The sequence below is a fragment of the Fonsecaea nubica genome, assembly GCF_001646965.1.
Source record: "Fonsecaea nubica strain CBS 269.64 chromosome Unknown Scaff13, whole genome shotgun sequence".
NCBI lineage: Eukaryota > Fungi > Ascomycota > Eurotiomycetes > Chaetothyriales > Herpotrichiellaceae > Fonsecaea > Fonsecaea nubica.
In genome coordinates, this window is record NW_019173686.1 from 6,658 (window position 1) to 28,383 (window position 21,726).

General features: G+C 52.5%; 10 protein-coding genes across 10 annotated transcripts; 2 read left to right on the forward strand and 8 right to left on the reverse strand.

Annotated features, from left to right (window-relative positions):
• Positions 1-1,144: 1,144 nt before the first annotated feature.
• AYO20_02868 (hypothetical protein) lies at positions 1,145-2,311 on the reverse strand (the record flags this gene model as incomplete). The annotated part of the gene is made up of 2 exons (XM_022641172.1): positions 1,145-1,942; positions 2,030-2,311. 2 exons carry the CDS (start codon positions 2,309-2,311, stop codon positions 1,145-1,147), a joined length of 1,080 nt encoding a protein of 359 aa, XP_022502703.1.
• Positions 2,312-2,777: 466 nt separating this feature from the next.
• On the reverse strand, positions 2,778-3,885 carry AYO20_02869 (hypothetical protein; the record flags this gene model as incomplete). The annotated part of the gene is made up of 2 exons (XM_022641173.1): positions 2,778-3,027; positions 3,077-3,885. 2 exons carry the CDS (start codon positions 3,883-3,885, stop codon positions 2,778-2,780), a joined length of 1,059 nt encoding a protein of 352 aa, XP_022502704.1.
• Positions 3,886-4,418: 533 nt separating this feature from the next.
• AYO20_02870 (hypothetical protein) lies at positions 4,419-5,778 on the forward strand (the record flags this gene model as incomplete). The annotated part of the gene is made up of 4 exons (XM_022641174.1): positions 4,419-4,476; positions 4,605-5,347; positions 5,404-5,698; positions 5,750-5,778. The coding sequence occupies 4 exons, from the start codon at positions 4,419-4,421 to the stop codon at positions 5,776-5,778; spliced, it is 1,125 nt and encodes a 374-aa protein (XP_022502705.1).
• An 845-nt stretch (positions 5,779-6,623) lies between these two features.
• AYO20_02871 (hypothetical protein) lies at positions 6,624-8,969 on the reverse strand (the record flags this gene model as incomplete). The annotated part of the gene is made up of 1 exon (XM_022641175.1): positions 6,624-8,969. The coding sequence occupies one exon, from the start codon at positions 8,967-8,969 to the stop codon at positions 6,624-6,626; it is 2,346 nt and encodes a 781-aa protein (XP_022502706.1).
• A 311-nt stretch (positions 8,970-9,280) lies between these two features.
• On the reverse strand, positions 9,281-10,177 carry AYO20_02872 (hypothetical protein; the record flags this gene model as incomplete). The annotated part of the gene is made up of 1 exon (XM_022641176.1): positions 9,281-10,177. One exon carries the CDS (start codon positions 10,175-10,177, stop codon positions 9,281-9,283), a length of 897 nt encoding a protein of 298 aa, XP_022502707.1.
• Positions 10,178-11,970: 1,793 nt separating this feature from the next.
• AYO20_02873 (hypothetical protein) lies at positions 11,971-13,953 on the reverse strand (the record flags this gene model as incomplete). Its single annotated transcript, XM_022641177.1, has 1 exon — positions 11,971-13,953. The coding sequence occupies one exon, from the start codon at positions 13,951-13,953 to the stop codon at positions 11,971-11,973; it is 1,983 nt and encodes a 660-aa protein (XP_022502708.1).
• A 740-nt stretch (positions 13,954-14,693) lies between these two features.
• Positions 14,694-16,215, reverse strand: AYO20_02874 (hypothetical protein; the record flags this gene model as incomplete). The annotated part of the gene is made up of 2 exons (XM_022641178.1): positions 14,694-16,066; positions 16,131-16,215. 2 exons carry the CDS (start codon positions 16,213-16,215, stop codon positions 14,694-14,696), a joined length of 1,458 nt encoding a protein of 485 aa, XP_022502709.1.
• A 921-nt stretch (positions 16,216-17,136) lies between these two features.
• AYO20_02875 (hypothetical protein) lies at positions 17,137-17,985 on the forward strand (the record flags this gene model as incomplete). Its single annotated transcript, XM_022641179.1, has 1 exon — positions 17,137-17,985. The coding sequence occupies one exon, from the start codon at positions 17,137-17,139 to the stop codon at positions 17,983-17,985; it is 849 nt and encodes a 282-aa protein (XP_022502710.1).
• A 950-nt stretch (positions 17,986-18,935) lies between these two features.
• Positions 18,936-19,874, reverse strand: AYO20_02876 (hypothetical protein; the record flags this gene model as incomplete). Its single annotated transcript, XM_022641180.1, has 1 exon — positions 18,936-19,874. One exon carries the CDS (start codon positions 19,872-19,874, stop codon positions 18,936-18,938), a length of 939 nt encoding a protein of 312 aa, XP_022502711.1.
• Positions 19,875-20,373: 499 nt separating this feature from the next.
• AYO20_02877 (hypothetical protein) lies at positions 20,374-21,390 on the reverse strand (the record flags this gene model as incomplete). The annotated part of the gene is made up of 1 exon (XM_022641181.1): positions 20,374-21,390. One exon carries the CDS (start codon positions 21,388-21,390, stop codon positions 20,374-20,376), a length of 1,017 nt encoding a protein of 338 aa, XP_022502712.1.
• Positions 21,391-21,726: the final 336 nt, after the last annotated feature.

Genomic DNA, 21,726 nt, shown 5'->3' on the forward strand with positions numbered 1-21,726 from the left:
TGCGAGGATAATCGGGTGCGCGTGCTGCTACACGGGGCGAGCTTTGGCCCTGGAAGTACTGCTGGCGATAGTGACACGGATTCTAGCGACGGAGGATGGTAGTAAAGGAGTGGAGATTGTCGCACTTGTAGAAGTCGATAACCAAAGGATGAAGTGAAGAGGAAGTGAGTCAATCGAATTGCTGGGGTTTCGGAGGATGAGGAGAAGGTCAGATCTCCGGCAAATCGTTTTCACAATCTCCGTTTTCGCTCAACACCGAAGTCCGTGTCTGACATAATAAAACCAGCATTACCTCGAATTCCGTTGCTCGGAAACAATTTCTGTCAGACTAAAAGATTTCTATCTTTCAATACCGCCAAGGTCCAATTCGTGCTCTGAACCAGCACTTCACCAAACGTCGAACCTCATGCGCCAGAAGCTCCCTCCACACGCACAGTTGACACTCGGCTAGATCTGGGGTGCCCGCAATGGCGACCAAATATGCCTTTACCCAAGGCTTGAGGGAGTTGAGATTCCACCTGAGCAATTCGGGCCAGGGAAGCGATGCCTGCAGGTGCGTACCGTTGTCAAGAAGCCGCAGCAGCATTCAAGACTGCTTCAAACGGCATACTGAACTGCGATTTAGATCCTTCCTCAAGCGAGCATACCCTACCATGAAGCACCACAATCCCAATATTCCCATCTTAATACGCGAAGCTACAGGCGTTGAACCAAAGGTGTGGGCAAGATACGGTATGAACTCTGGATCATAACACACTGGCACTGCGAAGGAGGCTGATTGCTGTGATGATACAGGATTCGGAAGAGAGAAGTCAGAGTCATTATCAGGTGAGTGCCTTGCAGTAAAGAGAGCCCGCGACTGGTTCTTACAAATGTGGCAGGTCTTTCGGACAAGGAAATAGAGGACAAAGTCACGACCTTGGTCAAGAGCGAATAAGCCATATGAACGAGCTTGGGTCAACCCTAGCTCGATCAACAGGGAATGTATAACACCCAAACTACTTGGACATGGAGGAAGGCTATCGACCAGGCTCGGCTGCGCCGGATAGAAGAACAGTCTGGCAAAGAATACTTGATTGTACATACGACTGAATGCCAACAGCCACATCAGAAAAAATACAACTTTTGCACCAGCCCTATAATTTCAAGCTTCGACCTCTCCAAATCTGAATTGAGCCCAACCCATGCTCGCCTCCTGCATTGTCCACAGTTGCTTTCCCTGATCCGTTCCGCTGGCACCCACGGCGATATGGATCGGTAGCAGATGCTCAAAGGTCGGATGGGCCTGTCTCGCATCGTCCCTCTCCAACAATTCATTCATCGTTTCATCCCTCCGCTCTCCCGGCTTTGTCTCCACCGCAACCTTCAAGGCTTCGTCAAACGTCACGGCATAGGGCATGGTTCTATTCGAACCCCTGCCCATCATCATCAAGTGTCGCAGATTGTGCACGCTCATGCCCGAGCAAATGATGAGGACATTCTCCTCTCGTAGTTTCTGGACCGCCCGCCCAAGTCTGATGTGCGCGGCCGCGTCGGTGTGGTCGTCGAAGAGACTGACTTGCACGATCGGCACCGTCACGGGGTTCGTGTCGGGATTGAACATGACTTTGAAAGGGACGAAGACGCCGTGATCCAGCCCCCTCTCGGCCTTTTGCGTCTTGATCCCATGCTCGCCGAGGGCGTCTATGACCTGTTGAGCCAGCTTCGCCGAGCCCTTGTTGGGGAACTTCTCCTGGTAGTAACTGCGAGGGAATCCGTAGAAGTCGTAGAGCAACGGCTCGTCTTCGGCGACGTTGACCTCGATCGTGTTGGGCCGGTCCGCTTGCCAGTGCGCGGAGAAGACCACGATGGCCGAGGGCTTCACCTGCTGCGTGATTTCGCGGCCAATTCGCTGCAACTGTGGGTAGACGGGGTGTTCGGTGTTGAACATTGTGTCCGGGCCCTAAGCCAAGGTTGGTCAGCAACCAGACAACCCCAGCAAAAGAGGTCTCCCAGACCAGCAAGCGAGGCAGCAGAAGAGGGGACTTACGCCATGGGAGACAAAGTACACGGGAGTCCGTTTGGCCATTTCTCCTCTTGCAGTGCCCGAGAAAGATCTGGTCAGTACCGAGAGCGACCTGAACGGGCTGAAGATGCGCGCGGCCGCGGCAGCCACTTTGTTGTCACTCCTGTCGCTGTCTAATGGTGTCCACAGAGACCGCAGAGTGTTGGACTGAGCGATGACTCCTGCAAGGACCAGGATGAGTATCGATACAGTAAATGTAACTGTCGCAACCCTGGTGGTGGTGAAGCGCGTGCTAGTTGGAAGCATTCATTCAAACGCCGAAACGGGACCTGCAATTTCCCTTTCCAGTTCCTCGATTGATGTTGTTCAAAAGCTTTATAGACTTGGCTTCCTCTCGATTATGATTCTTGGTTCTACGCCCCTCTATATCATACCACAACGTGCTCGGAACGAGGCCCGTACGGCAATGGATGCAGGGCTTGTGCTGAGGGAATCCAATATTATCTAAGCGGTTCGCTGGAAGAGCGGAACGTCTCCGTTTTGGCTTTGGTAATAATACAAAACTCTACAGATTAGTACCTCGAAGACATATGGAGGAGTATTACTGGTAATACCGAGTATAATCATCTAAGACCTCCTTTTCGGCCGAGAAACAAGTGTATTCTGGTTTCTCAAGTAGAGGGGTTTTCCCTGGTTCAGCCTTGTCCAACTCAGGTTTCAACTAAGCGGAGTTCTCACCCTTTTCCTTTCGTGTAACGAGTACTCGTATCATTCAGTCGTCACTTTTAATGGTCTGTGCACCATCACTCCGGGCACTCTCTTGCAACCAGCTAGGCCAGCCTCTGATGAATGGCACAAAGTTGAATCGGGCTGGAAGAATAAGCTGATCGCCTTCACATTTGAGCACCTGCGAGACAACCGCTTCTGCTACTGTGCCTGGTTCCAGCACCACCTGATCCGAAGCCATATTCTTGACCAAGTTGCGGGCAAGTGGCGTCCGTACCCATACGGGATGCACAATCCTACGCATTATGGTCAGTACATAGTCGAGTGGAGACAGAGTCGACCTACGTTGTGCGGACTTTATTCGCACCATATCTCGCCCTGAGTTCCTGCGACAACCCTTCGTGGAATGCAAGTACTGCTGCTTTGGTCGCGGCGTAGCTGGTGACGCCAGCCCATGTCGCGAAGCTCGACATGCTGGCAATTGTGACCACATGACCATGATTTTTCTTGATCATGTCCGGCAAGAACTCCTTGACCATCTTGAAATGGGCCAGGATGTTGACGTCGAAGGTGCGTTGAAGCTGCTCCTCTGTTTCGTCGAGAATGGTTCTCGCATTGGCAACACCAGCATTGTTGATGAGCACTGTCGGGTCTCCAATGTCCTTGCGGACTCTCACCGCAACGTCCCGAATATCTTGGGATGAAGTAACATCAGTCTTGTAGAATGTGGCACCGGGGGGTAGTGGCGTCTGAGGAGGATTAACATCAAGAACCACGACTTTGATGTTCCGTTCGCCAAACTGTCGAACCATCTCCTGCCCGATCCCAGAGGACCCGCCACTGATGATGACAATTTCGCGCTCCCAGTTCCATGTCGTGTCTTTTACAAAGTTGTTGAGCACTAGCCGGCTGAGGTATCTGTTCAACCTATACAGGACACTAAATGTGAGAAGTCCCCCGAGGGTTCGATCAACGACTTTGGGCTGAAGTACATTCGTTCCAATGATCGAAAGAGCTCTTTGGAATCCCTCAGGGTATCTCAGGTGTAGCAGAAGAAGAGCGGCTGGGACGATTGGTTGCAGTAAAACATGATGGACGGGTCTAAAGAGGTATTCAAGAGTAATCCCTTCTCTCGGCGGTTGTAGAACTGACATGACGGACGCTTGAAGCAACTAGAACGGGTTTCTGGGGAGGCCTCGTAGATGACAATAACTCGAGTTGAGCAGAAATTGATTGCTGCCGGAGACCCTCCGCCTGAGAGTGCCATACTCGTCGACTTGCTCCATGTCATCTCTATTTCCCTACCAGTGGTGTCAGGGCATGCGACAGGGGGTTGTCGGTAGGCCTGATGAGCTGAGAAAGGGGATGGGGTTGTGGATGTTGATTGTCTTGGGCAAATTTACTAGTGCAGTTTTTGGGGGCCGGCGAAGGGGGGTGAGAAATGACGGTTCCTTGCCGTGCTTGCTTGCCTGCCACTACTAACTGCCTGCGTGCCTCCCTGCGCCGGCGCAGTCACGGTTTGTCAGAGGAGGCCAATGGCCCGTGACCGAACACCGCACCTCACTGTCGCGGGTAAAAAAGGCTCCCTCTTTCAAAGCAGACCACTTCACCCTGTGCGCCGTATCAATTACGCTGCTTCAATCGAGTGCCCAATTTCCTCTTTGTCGATACTGTCTCTCTTCGAACCATGGGGCGCACCATTGACCAGGATGTGCATGCGGCATTCGTCGAGTTCAAGGCCAAAGGTACGTACGTAGTATTGTCACCTTCAGTATTGACTGTACTATACCTCTTGTACGCGTATCACGATACAACATACTGTACTGTGACGATAGACGAGAGGAGCAGCTGACTGATTCGTGTCTCCACACAGAGGACGATAAATGCATGTCTGTTCAATGCATCTATTGTCAACAGATCCGTGCAAAGAACACTTCGCGCCAGAAGCAACATTTGCTTGAGTGTCCTGGCCTGCAGAACCATCCCAATGCCCCTCGTCCACAATCGTCTCCGGGCGATGCCATCAGCGCTCCCAATGGATACAGCACTCCCTCCATCTCCCACAATGCGACTACCCCCATGAACAATGGCCTCACTACCAACGGCACTCCCATGCAAGGAATGTCCAATGGCTCGACCATCCCGCCGCCTCCCGCCTCTACCACCCCCAGCCAACGTCACACCCCAAAGCCCACAAAGGCTCCCAAGACCACTCCTGGCTCCAGCCTCCCCGCGCCACCTCTCGATGATGTCCATGCTGCTTTTGTCGAGTTCAGAGCCAAAGAGGAGGACAAGTGTTTGTCGGTACAATGCATCTATTGCAACCAGATCAGGGCCAAGAACACATCGAGACAACGGCAGCACCTCCTCGAGTGCACTACATATCAAAATGTCATGAAAGAGTCAATACCTGCAAACAACCTTCTTCACAGGTTTGATGAAGGTGATGTGGCCCGTTCACTCCAGCTACCCGCCCCAACCCTCGAACTTGACTTCCGCATGAGCATCAAGGTCAATCCTAAGATTGGTGTTGGGTCGGGCCTGTTCGGTCAGCGCGACTGGGTCAGCATTGTTGGGGGACAATGGGCTGGACGATGGGGCAAAGGTATTGTCATTGTAAGTCGCATCCTGTCAATACCCCATAATCATTCATCAACTGACCCTGCCTCTAGCCTGGTGGTCAAGACAATCAGCTGGTCGTCAAGGACCTTTCTGCACGCAGCGATGCCAGCTATCTGCTCCAAACCAATGATGACCCTCCAGCCTACATCACAGCAAGGTCCAAAGGTTGGCGAACAGGTGCTAAAGATATTCTCGAACGACTCAACGACCCCACGGTGGCAGACACCATTCCGGCCAACCAATACAAGTTCCGCATCACCGTTGAGCTCGAGACTGGCGACGAGAGATACGCATTTCTGAACACCTGTCTTTGGGTGGGAAGTGGAACTCGGAGAGTTGGTGAAAGTAAGTCGTGCCTTGACCGGAGGGTAGTTCATCCTGCTAACGCCCGGACAGTCATCTATGATGCGTATAGGGTCGGCTAGAGTCCTGAGCCTGAAGAACTTTCTCCCACCGAAGCTTCATTGTTATATTTCGAGGAACTGCTATGGGCCTATGAAGAGAGCGTAGGGGTGGCCATGATTGGATGCGGACCTCGGACATATTTGTGAATTCCTCACGTCTTTATATTGCGATGGCAGGCGACGATGCTCGAGTCATGTCCTTATTATGTATTTTCTAGGGCGCTCACCGGCGATGAGACTCAGGCGCGGGGCGGAGCAGGAAGAGCAGTAATGGGACAGCTGCAGTGCGGCATGCTCCTGGCTACTTGTAGCTCTAATCGGCGGTCGGATTTGATGGATGAACAATAGTTCAGTGGGAGCATGGACAAGGAGGACGTTGCTGTCCCCCAATCGGACGGTATTGCACGACCGAATACAGAGCGGCCGAACCCGGGTTGCCTATCGAGCATCTTTACTAGGTATGAAGCACACACAGGATTTCAATGACTGCAATAATGTCCAAGTCAGAGACATGTTCATTTTATCCCTGTTCCCCCCTTTTGAAACACTGGGTGGTGGCTCGTTTACCAGATCAACGTTTCTCGGTCCAACACAGATCGGAACTCGTTCAGGTGGCCGGCCGGTTCTCGAAAGGACATACATACATACATGGTATTACAATAACGATACATTGTGTATACAGTCAGCCGGGGGAGGGTGGTGAAGATGATGTGAACCCCTTTGACGAGGGAGCGAGAGTGGGAGAGGGTCTTCCGCCTCCTTCCTGGCTTGAGCGTTTCGTCGGGAAGCAGACCAGAACCAGAACCAGAACCAGGGAGGGAGGGAGGAAGGAAGGGGGCTCTCGTATCCACAGTGTAGATAACTAGCTAGGACCGCCTGGGGCGCAACTGAGTTCTGCTGGTCGATTTGTCCTTCTTTGCATTGGTTCCGGCGCTGTGCTCGCGCGCGCTCCTTGTCTTCTTTCCATCGGACCCTCTATCATGGCCGTTCTCTTCGTCAGCGTCTTTCTTGTCGGGCCTCGGCTCTCCTTTGGTGTCGGAGGCGAAGGACACGTCCATGTTCCTGCCACCCAGGTACCGCCAGAGACGCCAAACTTCTTCGATGACGGCCTTTGCCGGACCGGGTATGGGGCGTACTAGAAGGAGATAGTCCGCTGTCTTGGGATGCTGGAAGATCGACTCTCTTCTAATCAGACTATCGAGTTCTTCCAGGTCAGAAGACCCCGGTGCCGATGCATTCGCAAATAGACGACGAAGCGAGAAGACCGGGAACCGATATGTATCCAGAACGGTGATCATAGGAGGGATCAGGGGGTTGTTTGACGTTAAGGGTGGGAGGGGGGTCATTGACGAGTCCGAGGGATAAGGAGGCGCATCGTCCTCGTTGCCGACGTGTAGAAAGACGCTTCCGGGGAGCCACTCTGAATGGCCAAGCGTGTAGTAATCTGGTTCTTGGGCGGTGAGAGGAGCGAATTGAGCCGGCCTTTCCATGCCGGCTTCCGAAGTGGAAGGAGATCCGGCTTTTGCAGACAGTTCTTCTTTTGGTTCACTTGTAACGGCTCGAATTCTGATACCAGCAGATACGGCCGTAGATCGTGATCCCCTCATCAACCGTCGCAGCTCTTCACCCTTGAAATTCCCATCCCGAGGTGTCGGCAGGGCAATAACACCCAATGGCCTGACGGGGAGCGCCTCGGATTTGGCAGCCGACTCCGAATCTGCCAGCATCTTCATGGCAACGAGAATGCGTTTTCGCATAATATCTGCGATCCGAAGATATACATCAGGCTGCCATTGCAACTTGTTCAAGTTGAACCTAGTTCTCCCTTGCTCGGCTGAGGATGGATCAGAGTCCATTTGGTGCTCCTTGTCTGTACCTTGCCCACTAGCAAGCGCGTCAAAACGATACTTGTTTTGCAGGTAATGCTGCGCGGTTGACGTGGACTCACGGGCGTCGAAGTGGACTAACTTGCCCACCTGGCCGGGAATCGTCTCGAGTGTAGTTGGTGATGAAGATCTGGACGCTTTCCTGGTGGGTTGGGTTGCTTGGTGGGTTACCAGGCGCAGGAAAGTGATGTTGGGCAAAAGACGGCTCTGTATAGGGATGTGTCTTCGAGGTGTTGATGGATAGTTGGTGGTCTTCTGGGCGGCTTCTGTTGGACTGCTTGGTGAATCATCTGCACCACCATCATCTCCCATCAGTCCATCTTTGGCGACAAAATGATCGCCTGTCTTCAGCCTAGTCACATTGTCGAGTGTTTGTGATTGACCCTCCAATATCGCCAGTTCTTCTGCCAGTTTTGCTTCTAGAGCATCGACGTCCGCAAGCTCTGCAGGCATCAGATATATCTTGCCGTCTTTTTCATTCTTGACATATCCAAAGTCCAACAAAAGGTCGGCTGGCAGTCTTGCGCCGCTACCTTGACAAGCTCGGATGGGGCTCGCGAGAATCTCCGCCCACGGGTTATTCTTTAACCCTTTGATGCGTCGATAGGATGGGTGCTCTTTCCTTTCCTCACGTCGTCTCGCCTCGTTGGCGACCTGTGCGATGATTGGTGACTCGGGGAGTAAAGGTATCCCTCCTCGAAGGCGTGTACCAGTGCCATCTTCATCCTTGGATAGGACACTCTTACTTATATCTTCAAGTTCCGTGAGAATGTCCTTAATAGCTTGGTGTCCTCCGGCATTGGTCGCGTCCGAAGACTCTTCCTGGGTAGAGTGATACTTTCGCAAGGGAACGTTGGTTGACAGCCGCGGAACTAGGCTATCTTGCGTGTCCACGTCTGCGGGTGCATCAAGATTCAGCGACCTGTGTGGTCCAAAGCTGTAGGATTCGGCACTTTCATTCCCTAATTGGATCTTCTTGCTTGCTTTCTTCAGATCCGAAAGTAGCTCTTTGATGGCTCGACGACTAGGTTCGCTGAACGGACTGAAGGATCCCCCGCGCGGGGATTCTTTCTTGTCTAGTTTCGTGTGAGACGGAGTTTCCGGTGCTGTTCCATCGTGTGTCTTTGGTTTGTCACCGTCCTTGTCCTTGGGCGTGGATTGAGAAGTCCTGGCATTGGTCTTGCGCGAATGAGTCCTGGCATATTCTCGTCGGAGGGAGGCTGATGGACTGGGGCGAGGGTCGTCGACGGACCGACATAGTGTTCGAATGACGTCCAAGCGCCACGTCGCGTATGAAACGTGCCGGTGAGGACATGACAGGCTCATCCCTTCGGCATTGTTTTAGAAGAAGAGCACTGAATTCCAGAGTTGGAGCAACAGCGCAGTTGGAGGCTCGGCTTGGCGAGGCGCAAGGCTGAACTTGTATGAGGCTGCAGCCTTGCTTAGTCACACACCCCTGAATAGGTCGTCTCTATAACGACTGGTACAAGAAACTGTAATAAACAACCTGGTATTTTGTGTATACTATCCCGAGGACTGCCACACTAAAGGAGACACGATATGAAGGTCCAATACGCTCAAAAGCCAAGACTCGTTACGAGTCCAGCGCATTTCAATTCCACGCAGCAACGGCGACTTCATTGAGAGACAAACTTTACGACTTCCTCAAAGACAGCTTCCGGGTTGTCCTCGTGCATCAGGTGCCCTGCAGCGTCAATGTAGACTAGTTTCTTCTTGGGCGCGCCGCTGACCCTGTGCAATTCGTGGACAGTCCACCACTGATGAGCCGCGCTTTCCTGTCCGGCCATGGCCAGGAGCGGCACTTTGGTGTTCTGCGCGTCCTCTACCCAGTACTTTGGCATGGAGGCGTAGCGGAAGAAGTGGCACAGCCATTTGGCGTTGTCCTCGACCTGGCGCAGACGCTCCGGGTTCGCCTGGATGCGCGGCCAGTACTTTGGGCCCATGACGCCGCTGCAGAAGACGGACAGGGCCTGGTCGTATTCTCCCTTTTTGCAGTGCACGATCGTCGGCCCGGTGGTGCTGGCGCCGAACTTCATCACCGGCCAGAACGTTATCGGGTGGTGCAGCAGGAAGGAGAGCACCGACGTCAAAGGAGGGGGGAAGGTCTGGATAAACAGCCCAATGGCGGGCGGCTCCTCGACCATCAAATTCCGAAACAGCCGAGGTTTCCTCCGTGCCAGGTACAGACTGATGACGGCGCCCGACGAGTTGGCCAGGACATGGACGGGCCCGATGTCCAAGGTCTCGATGAAAGCCGCGAGGTCATCGGCGTCTTGCTCCCAGGGCGTGGGCTGATCGTCCTTGACGGGTTCATTAGGCCAAGCGTAGCGTCGACTGTAATTGAAGACGCGGAACCGGGTCGCGAGTCTGTGTTCGAGATCGAACCAGGTGCGTTGATCGGAGATGTGGCCGTGGACCAAGACCAGAGGTTCGCCTTTCCCGCTCTCCCGGTAGGACAGTGAGACGCCGTTGACCTCGACAACTTTGGAGGTGACTGTGGGTGATGCGGACATTGTTCGAGGAGTTTCTGAGATCGATATACCCGTGCTGGCGCTCGCGATCCTTTAAAGGCTCCACGACGAGGGATCGCCGCTGGTGGGTCAGAATCAAGCCCCGGAGCAGTTCTTATAAACGACCATCAGTGGCAGGTTTGGCCACGAGAAAATGGGGCTGACCCTCGCGGGAGATGGAACTCAAGATGCGCCGAAGCATCGATGGGCAACATTTGGGTGGGAAAACTCCACGGCCATGTGTTCGTGAGTTGCTATTGTACACCGTACGCGTGGCGACGAGGTGACAAAATGCGTATAAGGTAAGATGATTAATACTCGGTCGAGGAGGTGGATGAGTTCCCCCGTCTGGGCGTAATATTGTCTACTCACATTTCCCAAAGTTGACCCAGCCCTCCGCTAACAGCTACATACGGAATAAGGAGTCGAAATATTGTTAGTGCCCCCCCCACAGATACCGGTCCCCTTCCGCAAAGGTCGACTTGCAACGTCCCACAGATGGCGCCAGGGAGGAAGAAACGATCCGTTGTGCCCCACAAGGATTGGGCCGTGGCTCGAACGAACCTGGTAAAGGGAAGTACGAATCTGTATGCGTACGGAGTAAGCACTTGACGATGAGTCCTTTTGTCGTGAAATACAAAAACATCATAGCCCTTGTCCTCTTAGAGTGCTCCTGTTCGAGGAAAGTCACGGAGCATACGAGGACATGGGGATAATTATATACTCGTACACTCGCTCCAAATACAGACGTAGCCTTATCGCCCCACATTATCTTTAATATCATTGGTTCAGGCATCTCCACTTCATGACGTTTATTCGATAGACTGTGCGAGGCTGAAAATAGGTGGCTGAAGGTTGGACCTGATGTCGGTTTTTTTTTCACGCTCTTCATCTATTTTAAATCTCTTTACCTGGTGATTCTCATCCGTGCATCTGTGGCTACACCTACACACGAGGCCGAGAATGTATGTATGTTCATAACCCCCGTACAATATCACGTCAGATTCTAACTTCACGTCCAGCCAAAAGCCTCCACCTCCAGAGTTACTAAGCACCAGATGAATTAGTTTTGCCCGCGCAGATCATCCTGGTGCGACTGGCGGTTCCAAGCAGGGAGGGAATTTCCAGCACTATTGATGATGTCTTTAACCCAATTGAAATAAATAGGTATGAGCACCATTAGGGTCTTGGGTGCTTTGAGTACCAAGTAAAACTCGGCGTCATCGTCGATATGTACCTGGCGAAGCTGACGTCAAGTAATAATACATGTACATATACGAGCGCCACCTAGGCCACCGAAGCACACCTGAGGCCGGTGTGGTGAGATCAAAAAGGTCGGTAGATTCCGGCCTGACTTGCATGAGGTAAAGGGAGACGAAAGAGGAAGAAGAGACTTTCCATCTTCAAAGAAAGACCGAGACCAAGAGCATCGATAGGATCTCCTCCACATTCGACCGAGTGCGCCACTCATCCTGACCCACATTGCACAGCGGAAGGATCTATGTATATGTAGGTAGATATGCACAAATGGGAAAATGTAAGAATGAAATCATCTGAACGAAAATATTATATAAACATATTCAAAAGAAATAAATCGCATGACGGCATAGCTATACTGTATACAAATGACAAGAAAAGATTCTCACCGTGCGAATTCAATAAAAGAGGCCCCCCCAAAGGTACAGCACATAGAGGGCCCCTATTCATCTTTCAGCCTCGTCAGCTGTCGCTTGGCTTTTCTACTGGTACTTACACTTGTTTCCACAATCGTCAGTGCGGAGTTTTCACTCCCACTCTCACTTACCGCCGCTCGGACTCGGGCTTGAACTCGACCGCGAGCTATCGACGTCCTTGTATTTACACCTCGGGCTGCCACACCGGCACGAGATGCCTAGGTTTTCGAAATATTGATCGCCGTAGTCGACCGTGATCTCCTCTCCAAAGGCGATCCTGCGCAGTGCTTGGACGATGATGAGGGTGTGCTGTCCGATGTTCATCAACACAAATTGCGTGTTGGGCGAGCATGAGTGGTTGACGTACCGCGTCCACCCGCCCCGGTGCGCTGCATCGACTGTATACTGCGGCCGGACATCGGATTTGGTTGTCTTGGTGGCGGCGACCGTGGTGGCTGCAGGGGCTGTGTTCGCCGTCCCCTTGGCCTGTCCCTTCTTCTTAGATCGGACGGTGGTTCTCGTCTCAAAGTCCTCCGCCCGCGCGATGTCGAGTTGCATGTGGTACGTCGCGATGTCATACCGGTGGTTCTCCATCGAGCCCGGAATGTCGTCCGCCTCTGCCTCCACGGCATAGACCTCCCCCACGTACTCGCCTACGTAGGTCCAGGGTGGGATCACTTGCAGCGCGCGCACACCCCTGCCCGTTTTAGCGGTGGTGTACAGCTCCACAAGGATGTCGTGGTGATTGTTCTGAGGGGATTTGTTGTACACCTTGCAAAGATCGGCAAACGTGCATTGACACGCAGGGTCTGACGACTGCTGCTGCGGCTGCGTGTTTGAGTCGGCTGCTTTGGCTCCACAGACTCGACAGGGATTGTTTGAGAACCCACAGAAAGTCGGGTCTTCGTAGACGCTCCCGTCAGGGTGAACAACCTTGCGCGTCTCGGCGGGCCACGTGTAGTTGGGAAGGATGATTGCCTGGTCAATGTTGAAATGTCGGAGCTCTAGTTTCGAGCCCGACGGGAAGAGAGACCCCGGGTTGACTTCAAGGTTGCTGCCTTGCGTTGGAATGCCTACGATCGCCTTCTCAGCGTTCACAAATCCGGTCTCGGTAAGGTCCTTTGTGATGGGGCATTTGATCGAGGGCCAGACCGCCGGTTCTCCATCGTTAACGGGCAGAACCCAGTGATAATGGACACGATCCCTGTCTTCGGTGCCGATCTGGTGGATTTCTTTGAGATCATCGTCGCCGATTCCGAAGTTGGCGCCGTCCTTGCCGCTGGCATCCCGACAATCCTTGTATACAAATGTCAGAAGATCTTCAAAGTGGTCATTGAAGGTAAAGAGGGCGTCTGTCCACTCAAACTTGTGCGTTCTGGCGAAGAGCTCCAGGCTCGACGCGCGCTCTTTGATTTTGGGATATACTTGGCTCCATTCAGGCCGAGCTTGTGTCCTGCTCTCGACGTCGCTGCGAACAATTGCGTCGCGAAAGCTTTTCGAGTGTGCACAGATGGTCAGGAGGAGAAGGCTCGGCTCATCACAGAAATCCATCAACCTCTGCACATGGCTAATGTCGACATCGTCTTTTGCAAGTTCTGCAACCCTCTTTTCCTTGGGATCGTTGCTTTCAAACTTGCCTAGCTTTGCCGCCAAACGTTGACTGGTGCTCGCCTCAGGGAGATCGAAGAAGCGTAGGGTTCGAGCCTGTCGAAGCAGGTGTTGTGTCCAATATCGATCCCACTGTCCGATCGTCTTGGCTGTAGCCGCATGGTGGATTTCAGCGTACAGTTTGATCATGAATACCTCAATGGGAGTACGTGGAGGGGAGATTCGGCGCCTTTTCTTGGACGTACCACTAGAAGGATTGCCACCGACACGCGCTCGGATTCTTTTCGATCTCCGACGGCCGCTGTCAGCATTGCTCCTAGAGTTATTAGTAGAATTAGTTGGGGAAGTATTGGCCGCGTTGGTAGCTTGAGCTTGAGCGCCAGCGCTCTGAGCACTTCGAGAGATAGACTTTTGCGCAAGGAGCTGGGAATAGTCGCGCCCCTTTGCAGTTTGCTGTCGCACCCTCGTGCTTCTCCTTGCTTGTTGGGCAGAGCTCATGGTGTATCACATTCAGCGAGAGACTTGTAACGACGAGAATGCTTGATGGAGAAGAAGGAAGACGGGAGCGAGCGTGGAAGAATTCCAATGGAATAAGAGCAACATTTTGCAGCAAAGCATTGCGAGGCGACAGAATGGCGACCAAGAAAGAACAATAAAGCGCCGTTGTTATATGTTTCCATAAATGGACAGACCAAGGGCAAAGAGTATGAGCAAAGAAACAACAAAGCAGGGTATTTCAGGAGTCCTCTCGGTTGTGAGAGGTCCAGCACAAAGAAGCTTCTTCACACCAGTCTTTGTTTCCTTGCACAAGTCTCGATAGCGGTGCTATCAACAACAGCAACAGGAATACTCCGGCGGAGACAATGAGAAAACACCAATCCCTATCGCTGGACCTTCAAGCAATATGACGGGCAAGGAAAGAGGAGGGGGTATCTGGCAAGTGAGAACTGTCAGCCAGCTAGCCGTGGCTGTATAACTCGAGGGGTGTCATTTCCAGATTTGGTGGCAGGAAAGATGCTTTGTCCCCAGTTCATTGTGAAGACGATCTCGGCCTTCTTCATGCCGCGACAATTGCTTGTCTGACAAGCGCCGGAGTCTTCAGGGCGGCCGTTTTGTTGCGAAACGGGCAGTGTGTCGTGATCTGCAGAGGCTGTCTTGGAACTTCGTAAATGGATATATCGTAGAACCCATGATAGATGGATAGCATCGCTCACTCAAATCGTCCAGCGCGTATCGTCTCATACGGTCTCAATATACCTTCTTACCTCCCAATCCGTGACGGCTTCGTCCCATAGTCGTAGCTCGTGTTCTCTGGTACCACCATAATGCTGTACAAACTCGTCGCCAAACACTTCGCGGGCGACACTGTCCTTGGCCATAAATCGTGCCGTGCTGTCCCTGAGGTTCTTGGGTAATCGTTCTCCCTTATCGTTGAGGCTCCCGACCTCTTCGCCTTTACCCAGGGGTGGTAATTTGATCTCTAGCTTCTTTTCAATACCTCTCCAACCAAGGGCAACAATAGTGGCCAGCACCAAGGAGGGATTGGCGTCCGCCCCGCAAACCCGCACTTCGAACCTTGTAGATTTCGCTGATGCCGTTGGCGGAGCAATCAAACGAATAGACGCAGCTCGATGTTCAAGACCCCAAGAAACCGTGACCGGAGCCCAGAAGTTCTCGACCAGGCGCTTGTAAGAGTTGATCGTGGGTGCAATAATCGGCATCACATCAGCAAGACCGTCCAGTAGTCCTGCTAGAAACTGTCGGCCTAGATCAGACACATACTCGAGGTCCTTGTACGGAGGGTTGGGGTCCTTCTCGCCACGGTAGAAGAGATTCTTTCCAGACTCGTCCACGATCGAGCAATGTATATGTCCACTGTTCCCAGGCAAGCCTTCCTTTGGCTTGGCCATGAATGTTGGTGTAATACCATACTTGCTCCCCATAGCTTTGACCACGTACTTGAACAAGCTGGCTCGGTCTGCCATCTCGGTGACCTCGCCAAACTCCAGGGCGGCTTCAAAGACTCCCGGCCCTGATTCTGTGTGCCAGCCTTCTACATTGCATCTGAACTGTTCACAGGTGTTGAAAATGCTGTAGAACCATTCCTGGTTGTGTATAGGATCTGTTAGGGAGTAGCCAAACATGCCTTGTGTCAGGTGCGGGAGGGCGTGGACGGGGTTGTTCTGTAGGAAAGAAGCTGTCGTGGAAGAGGAATGATGGCTCGTCTGGATTGACTCGTCTTTGGGAGCGCGATATGTGAAGAACTCGTACTCTGCGCCAGCCATCGCTCCATAGCCCGCCTTGCGCAGCTTCGCGACAGCCGTCCGCAGCAGACTTCTGGGACACGCGCTGATGGGCTTGTCGGTGTCTGGATCGTAGAAACTGACGAGAAAGAAGGGCACATTGTCCTCCCAAGGTATCCGCCGGTAAGTGGACAGGTCGACCTTGGCCACCAAATCCTTGTATCCATTCTCTTTATTGCTGATGGCGAGTTCGCGGAAGTACGTCATATCGTGCATGTCCCAGCCAAAGACGACGCTGCAGAAGCCAAACCCATCTTTGGCGACGGAAAGGAACTTCTTCTTGGAGACGAGTTTCCCCCGGAGGATCCCTGTGGAGTTTAGCAGGTGTCATGTAACCAAGCTGGAGGGGGCGCGTGCCGTCGATATCAAGACCTGCGAGCTTGACCTTTGTATCCGAGGCCAGCGCAGTTTCCAGCTCGTCCAGAGTCGGGATCTTACCGTCTCCCTTGTTGACCATGGCGAGAAGTGAGACACGGAGACAGGAAGAGAAGGGGGCTGCGTGGGAGCAGAGGCAAAGGACAAAGCACGAGGCGTCCAACAGCTGGACTTTGTACTTGTGTTTCGCGGGAAAGCGGGGGAAGATGATTGGTGTTGTAGAGGATGCTTGGAGGGACGAAGTGGAGGTGGCGCTGATAAGCTCCCCTTGTATGTACGGAGGATACTTAATTAAGCACTTGCCGCCAGTTGCAGCTCGGTGTTAAGATACCGACCCAGGTATGATGTAGTCAAACAATATTAATGCACACAGCCACTTGTACCGAGTACAGTAGGAGAGACTATCTCTAATTTACTCGTATACCTACCTATCTGGTAACTACAAGTCCCCACACGTAGGGACAATCCTCTCGATCGATAGTCATCTCCTCCCTGCAATGCAATGCAGCACCTATCACTAACCCCCGTGGTTGAGATCTGAGTGTGGATGTACGAGGTACAACTACCGGACCACATCTCCCGCTGCTAATAAGAGCAATAGCTCATGTGCTCCGATCGACAAGCTTTACCCAGCGAGCCAGGAGCTCTTGGGGGGCGTCGAGCTTAAAATTTTCCCCCATTGGGCATCTCATCGCATTCCTGGCGGGCGGGTTTCTTCGGAGGGGGACACGAGTCGAGCCCACACATGCCACCCACACCACCAAGGTACCACCATCAGCACCAACGAAGGCCTATTTGATTAGATAAGAAGATCCATGGCGGTGCGACTTGTGGTGATTGATATTTCTGAGAATTTCTCCGTCATCGCCCTCAATTCGACGTCCTTTGCAAAGGACAAGTCCCTCTGATTCACTCTCCGTCTCACTTGTTGTCGGGTCTCCTCGTTAACTGAACCCGGCCGTCCTCTACCCCGCTGAACCAGAAGAGGTGGACATCTGCGAGTATGACTACCGAGTCAAGACCTGGCCGCCTCGCGGGCAAAAATGCCCTCATTACTGGTGCAGCAGGCGGAATAGGGCTGGAAACAACAATCCTCTTCGCCAAAGAAGGTGCCTCTGTCCTGATGGCCGACATCTCTGAACCTGCCCTGGAAAAAGCCCTGGCCAAAGTCAAAGAACTCGTCCCTAACTCCCCCCGTCTGGAGACCATCAAGTGCGACGTCTCCAAGGAGTCTGATGTCCAAGCAGCGGTCGAATCCCAAGATCGATACGGCGGCATCGACATCATGTTCAATAATGCCGGCATCATGCATGCCCAGGACGACGACGCCATCAACACGTCCGAGAAAATCTGGGACCTGACTCAAGCTATAAATGTGAAAGGGGTGTGGTATGGAAGCAAGCACGCCGTGCTGTCAATGCGACGGCATCAGAAGAAAAAGGGTTCCGTCATTAACGTTGCAAGTTTCGTCGCCTTGATGGGTGCGGCGACACCGCAACTCGCGTACACAGCGTCCAAGGGCGCTGTTCTCGCCATGACACGCGAACTCGCAATCGTCCACGCCCGCGAGAACATCAGATTCAATTCCCTCTGTCCTGGACCGTTGAACACGCCCTTGTTGCAGGATTGGCTGGGCGATGACTTGCAAAAGAGACACAGACGAGAGGTGCACTTTCCCATGGGCCGATTCGGAGAGGCGATCGAGCAGGCCCAGGCGGTCCTGTTCCTAGCCAGCGATGAGAGCAGCTTCGTCAATGCGACCGAGTTTGTGGTGGATGGTGGGTTGACCAGGGCGTATGTGACAGGCGAAGGGCCACCCGCTGCGGCCCCGGTAAACAACGTGCATTGGTAGACCGGTGGGGAATGGGAGATGATGGCAATACAATGAGCGATGAGCGTACGGGGCGGATATGTTTCTGGCCAGCGATAGAGCGAAGGGGCGAATTCACTGGGCATTTCTGGCATTTCTATAGAGCTAGGGGAATAGATCGCGGGTGACTTGATAGAGACGTTCTGAAGCCACACAGCATGCTGCTTGAAAGAACTTTTCCCGGTTGCCCTATGTCCTGTGTATACACCGCCCCCCCTTTAAACTGTTCCATCGAAGAGCCACCTCATATCCCACTGCATGCCACCTTTCTCAAGCATATCCTCTTCGATACACGCGGGAGAGACGAAAGGGTCTGCGTCGTTGCTCAGTCCGCAATAGAGGGGCATATAGCACGAGGGCTTGTGCGCTTAATACTAGCAAGCCTTCGAGGGCATGAAGACCGGAAGAACTGATTATAGATGACAGAATGTGTGGAAGAGGCTTTAGGACTAGTTGATCGCCTCGCCCACAAGCGAGCACCTTCCGAGTATGTCCAGTCAGAAAGATATGTGAAGATTTCCCGGGTATCGTACAGTCTAATGATAATACAGCTGGACTCGAAAAAGATCAGTCGTCAGTATAAAAGCTTCTTCGTCGCACGCGGTACGCGGTCCATATCCGTCATGAGTCGGAGCTCGTGGCTCGAACGTCCGGGATCTCATTGCCAATTAACATTCAGTGATCAATTCTCGCTTGACGACCTTTGGTTTCCAAGGTCGTGCACTTCTGCTGAAAAAGCCGGGCCAAAGCATCTTAGCTTGATTGAATATTGTCACGTTCCTTTGCCTCTGTCCACGGACTTTCTGACCGTCATATGGCTGTCCAGAAATCGGAGGTACATCTGCTGCAGGTCGGGTCCGAGGATGTCCTGAGGTAAACGTTCAAAGAGATATCCAGGAAAGTTTCTTCGATAGACATGGCGCCCAGGGTAATCAGGGATTTATGGTGCCCATTTCGATAAGATCCTTTGCTCCATTGGAAAAAAGACCATGTGTATCCAGCTTCATCTTGCCACGGCTGCCCTCAAAGTTGACAAACATAATACCTTCAAGCGTCATCAACCTTCTTGTTGATGCAAAAGGGTAATAGATTGCTTTACTGACAGCTCGCCCAATACTTGATGCGAATCCTGTCGAAGTTTTGTTTGTTGAAGACGATGCTCCTACAGGATCCCGCATAAAAGCAGGTTCCTCCAATTGTTGCACAAACTTTTGGGTCATTTGAAAGCGATAAGGCTCGATGAGAAATTCCTTTGGCTTCAGAAAAGGCAGCGGTCGGCGTACCTGCACCGCCAACTTCACGACCCCATTCACCGGTACCAGATCGATGGCTTTGATGAATCTTATTGATCGCATCATAATGAGCCAGCCCACGGCCGAGAAGACAAAAATGCCTAATCGATGCGCAACTGGTACAAACCACGGCAAATCAGAGTCACCTTCCCAAGCCCAGATGTTGCTGTAGGCAAGAAGACCAGCAATCCCAATAGCACTGCTTCCCATGATAAATGAGGCGGCGTAGATACCAAAATGAGAAGGGGGCCTGTATATGGCTGTTTGCCCTGACTCGTATAGCTTTTGCGCGTACCATTGTTTTCTCGCTAGTTCTGGAGGCAGCTCTCTGATAAACTGCAACGCCGGTCCTCCTAGTAATGGTATGCTAGGTTGTTGACCCTTGGTCAGAGGCGTCGAGGGCCCTTTCGGGGTGGGAATGCTCGCTTTTGATATTGAGCTTTGAGGAGAGATTTTAGGGACTCGCTTGGAGCTGGTGGTGTTTCCTGGCGAAGAGGAAGTCGCGAAGCGATGGGGGACATATGATCGCAGTGTTCTGAGTCGAAGCAGAGGTCGGGCTGCAGTGGAGAGAGTAGCCATAGTTTTGGTCAAATGCCGCTGTAGAACTGATTGAAAGCAACGCCAATAACCCCCAGAGGACTCCTAACCATCGCCGTCAAACGATACACGACAAGGAATACAGGGCAAAAGCGAAGGTCTTCAATCGCATTGACCTGCGGAGGCAGGTGGATCGGAGGCAAAAACTTCTGGGTGGGTTCTCTGCAAGGCTGCAGCCTCGTCAGAATTATGGAAGGTCAAGCGAACGTCATCGAGACATCAGGCCTCTTTAAGAGGTAGACACACTATTACATGGACACCATTAAAGCGACTCTATAAGAGAAGATTGAACAAGAGCCTTGACGTCCATCCCATATTTCTTTTATCGTACATGTTTATCAAGTGGCAACTAATGCAGAGGCTTATTCTTTAGAGTACAGCACACTCGACAACATCCACCATTCAAGCGTGTGAAGTCGCAGAGACGAGACTGCCAGCAATGCCTAGACAGATCCGAGACTTTTCTAGTACAAGCTCAAATTTAGAGGTGAAGGCCGCCATCCTCTCCATCTCTCGTTGGTGTAATCCCTGCACCCTGTTGAATCGCCTCCAGTAGCTGGGGAGATACACCCTGCCTGTTGCTCTCTTCCACCACTCCCAGTAACTTGACAAAGAAATCTTGACGCAACACCTCCATCAGGATATCTTTTTGGTCAATCATATGAGAAGCAGCATATCGAAGGATACCACCAAATGGCTCGCTGCCACCGTTGTCTCTCAGGAATTCAGCCTCAATCTGGGCCAATGAAGAAGTCGTTACCGCTGTCCAGTCGTAAGGTGCCACTCTCGCAATGAAGTCGAATAGGCGTGCTTGGGAAATTGTGACGAGTTGCATGCCTTTCTTTGTTTTGACGTCTCGTTTCGATTTCGTTAGTGATGTCCATTCGAAGAGGATTGTGTACACATCAGGATCATGGAATATTCTACGCCAAAGCAAGCCTTGCCCTTGTGCTTCGGCGTAGCTGCGGCCCGCAGATAGTACCGTGGTGCTATTTTGACTGTCGACGGCAAGCAACGCTTCGATCACCTCCAGTGACCGTTCCGCAACCTCAGTGCTCTCAGACGACAGCCAGATTGTGAACTGACATTGAACAAGACTTGAACTCGTCGCAACAAAAGAGGCGCCGCTGGGCGAGTCCGCAGCTTTCCGCAGATATGCTAGACAAAGCAACTGGATCGAGACCGATGGCGAACTCAGGCCTTCTTGGAGCTTCTCCGCAGATATAGTGGATCTCAGCTCGTCGAAGGGGAGTAGCGAGATGACTTGTTCGAGCAGTCGAGTAAGCGGTCGAGGGTCTTGTTGCAGCGTCTGCAATAGCTGTTCACCCGTGCCTAGCACCCGCCATAATAGGTCTTTCGGTGAAGTAGGAGTTAGGTTTCGTTCGGCACGTTTCAGAAGTTCCTCGTCTAAAGTCAATCCTGGTTGCGCTTCAACTGCGGCGAGATGCGCAAAGACTTCTGGAAAGAGTTTGTCAGAGTCCTCGACCAAGGCATCCATTATCAGCAGGTTACAGGACAGTCTTCAGAGAACGAAGAAGTAGAAGGCATAGCCATCCAAGGAATAATGTCTTTGTCGTGAAGTAAGTAAAGACGAGAGTTACGAATCCCCTGGCAGCCTTGTCTCGTCCCCTCCTCATTCGGCCTGCCCCGCCAGTCCGCCAACCACCAAAAGTCACCAGGCAAAATGTCGCCAAGGCTGCCCGCATTGCTTCTCCAGGTCGCCGTCTATGATTCCATCTCCGACTGAGGCTCCGCATCTTTCCAAGTGTCGAACAGGCTCAACAGGCTCACCTCGACAACCCAGTCTCTATCCCTCGTCCCCCATATCGCGGCC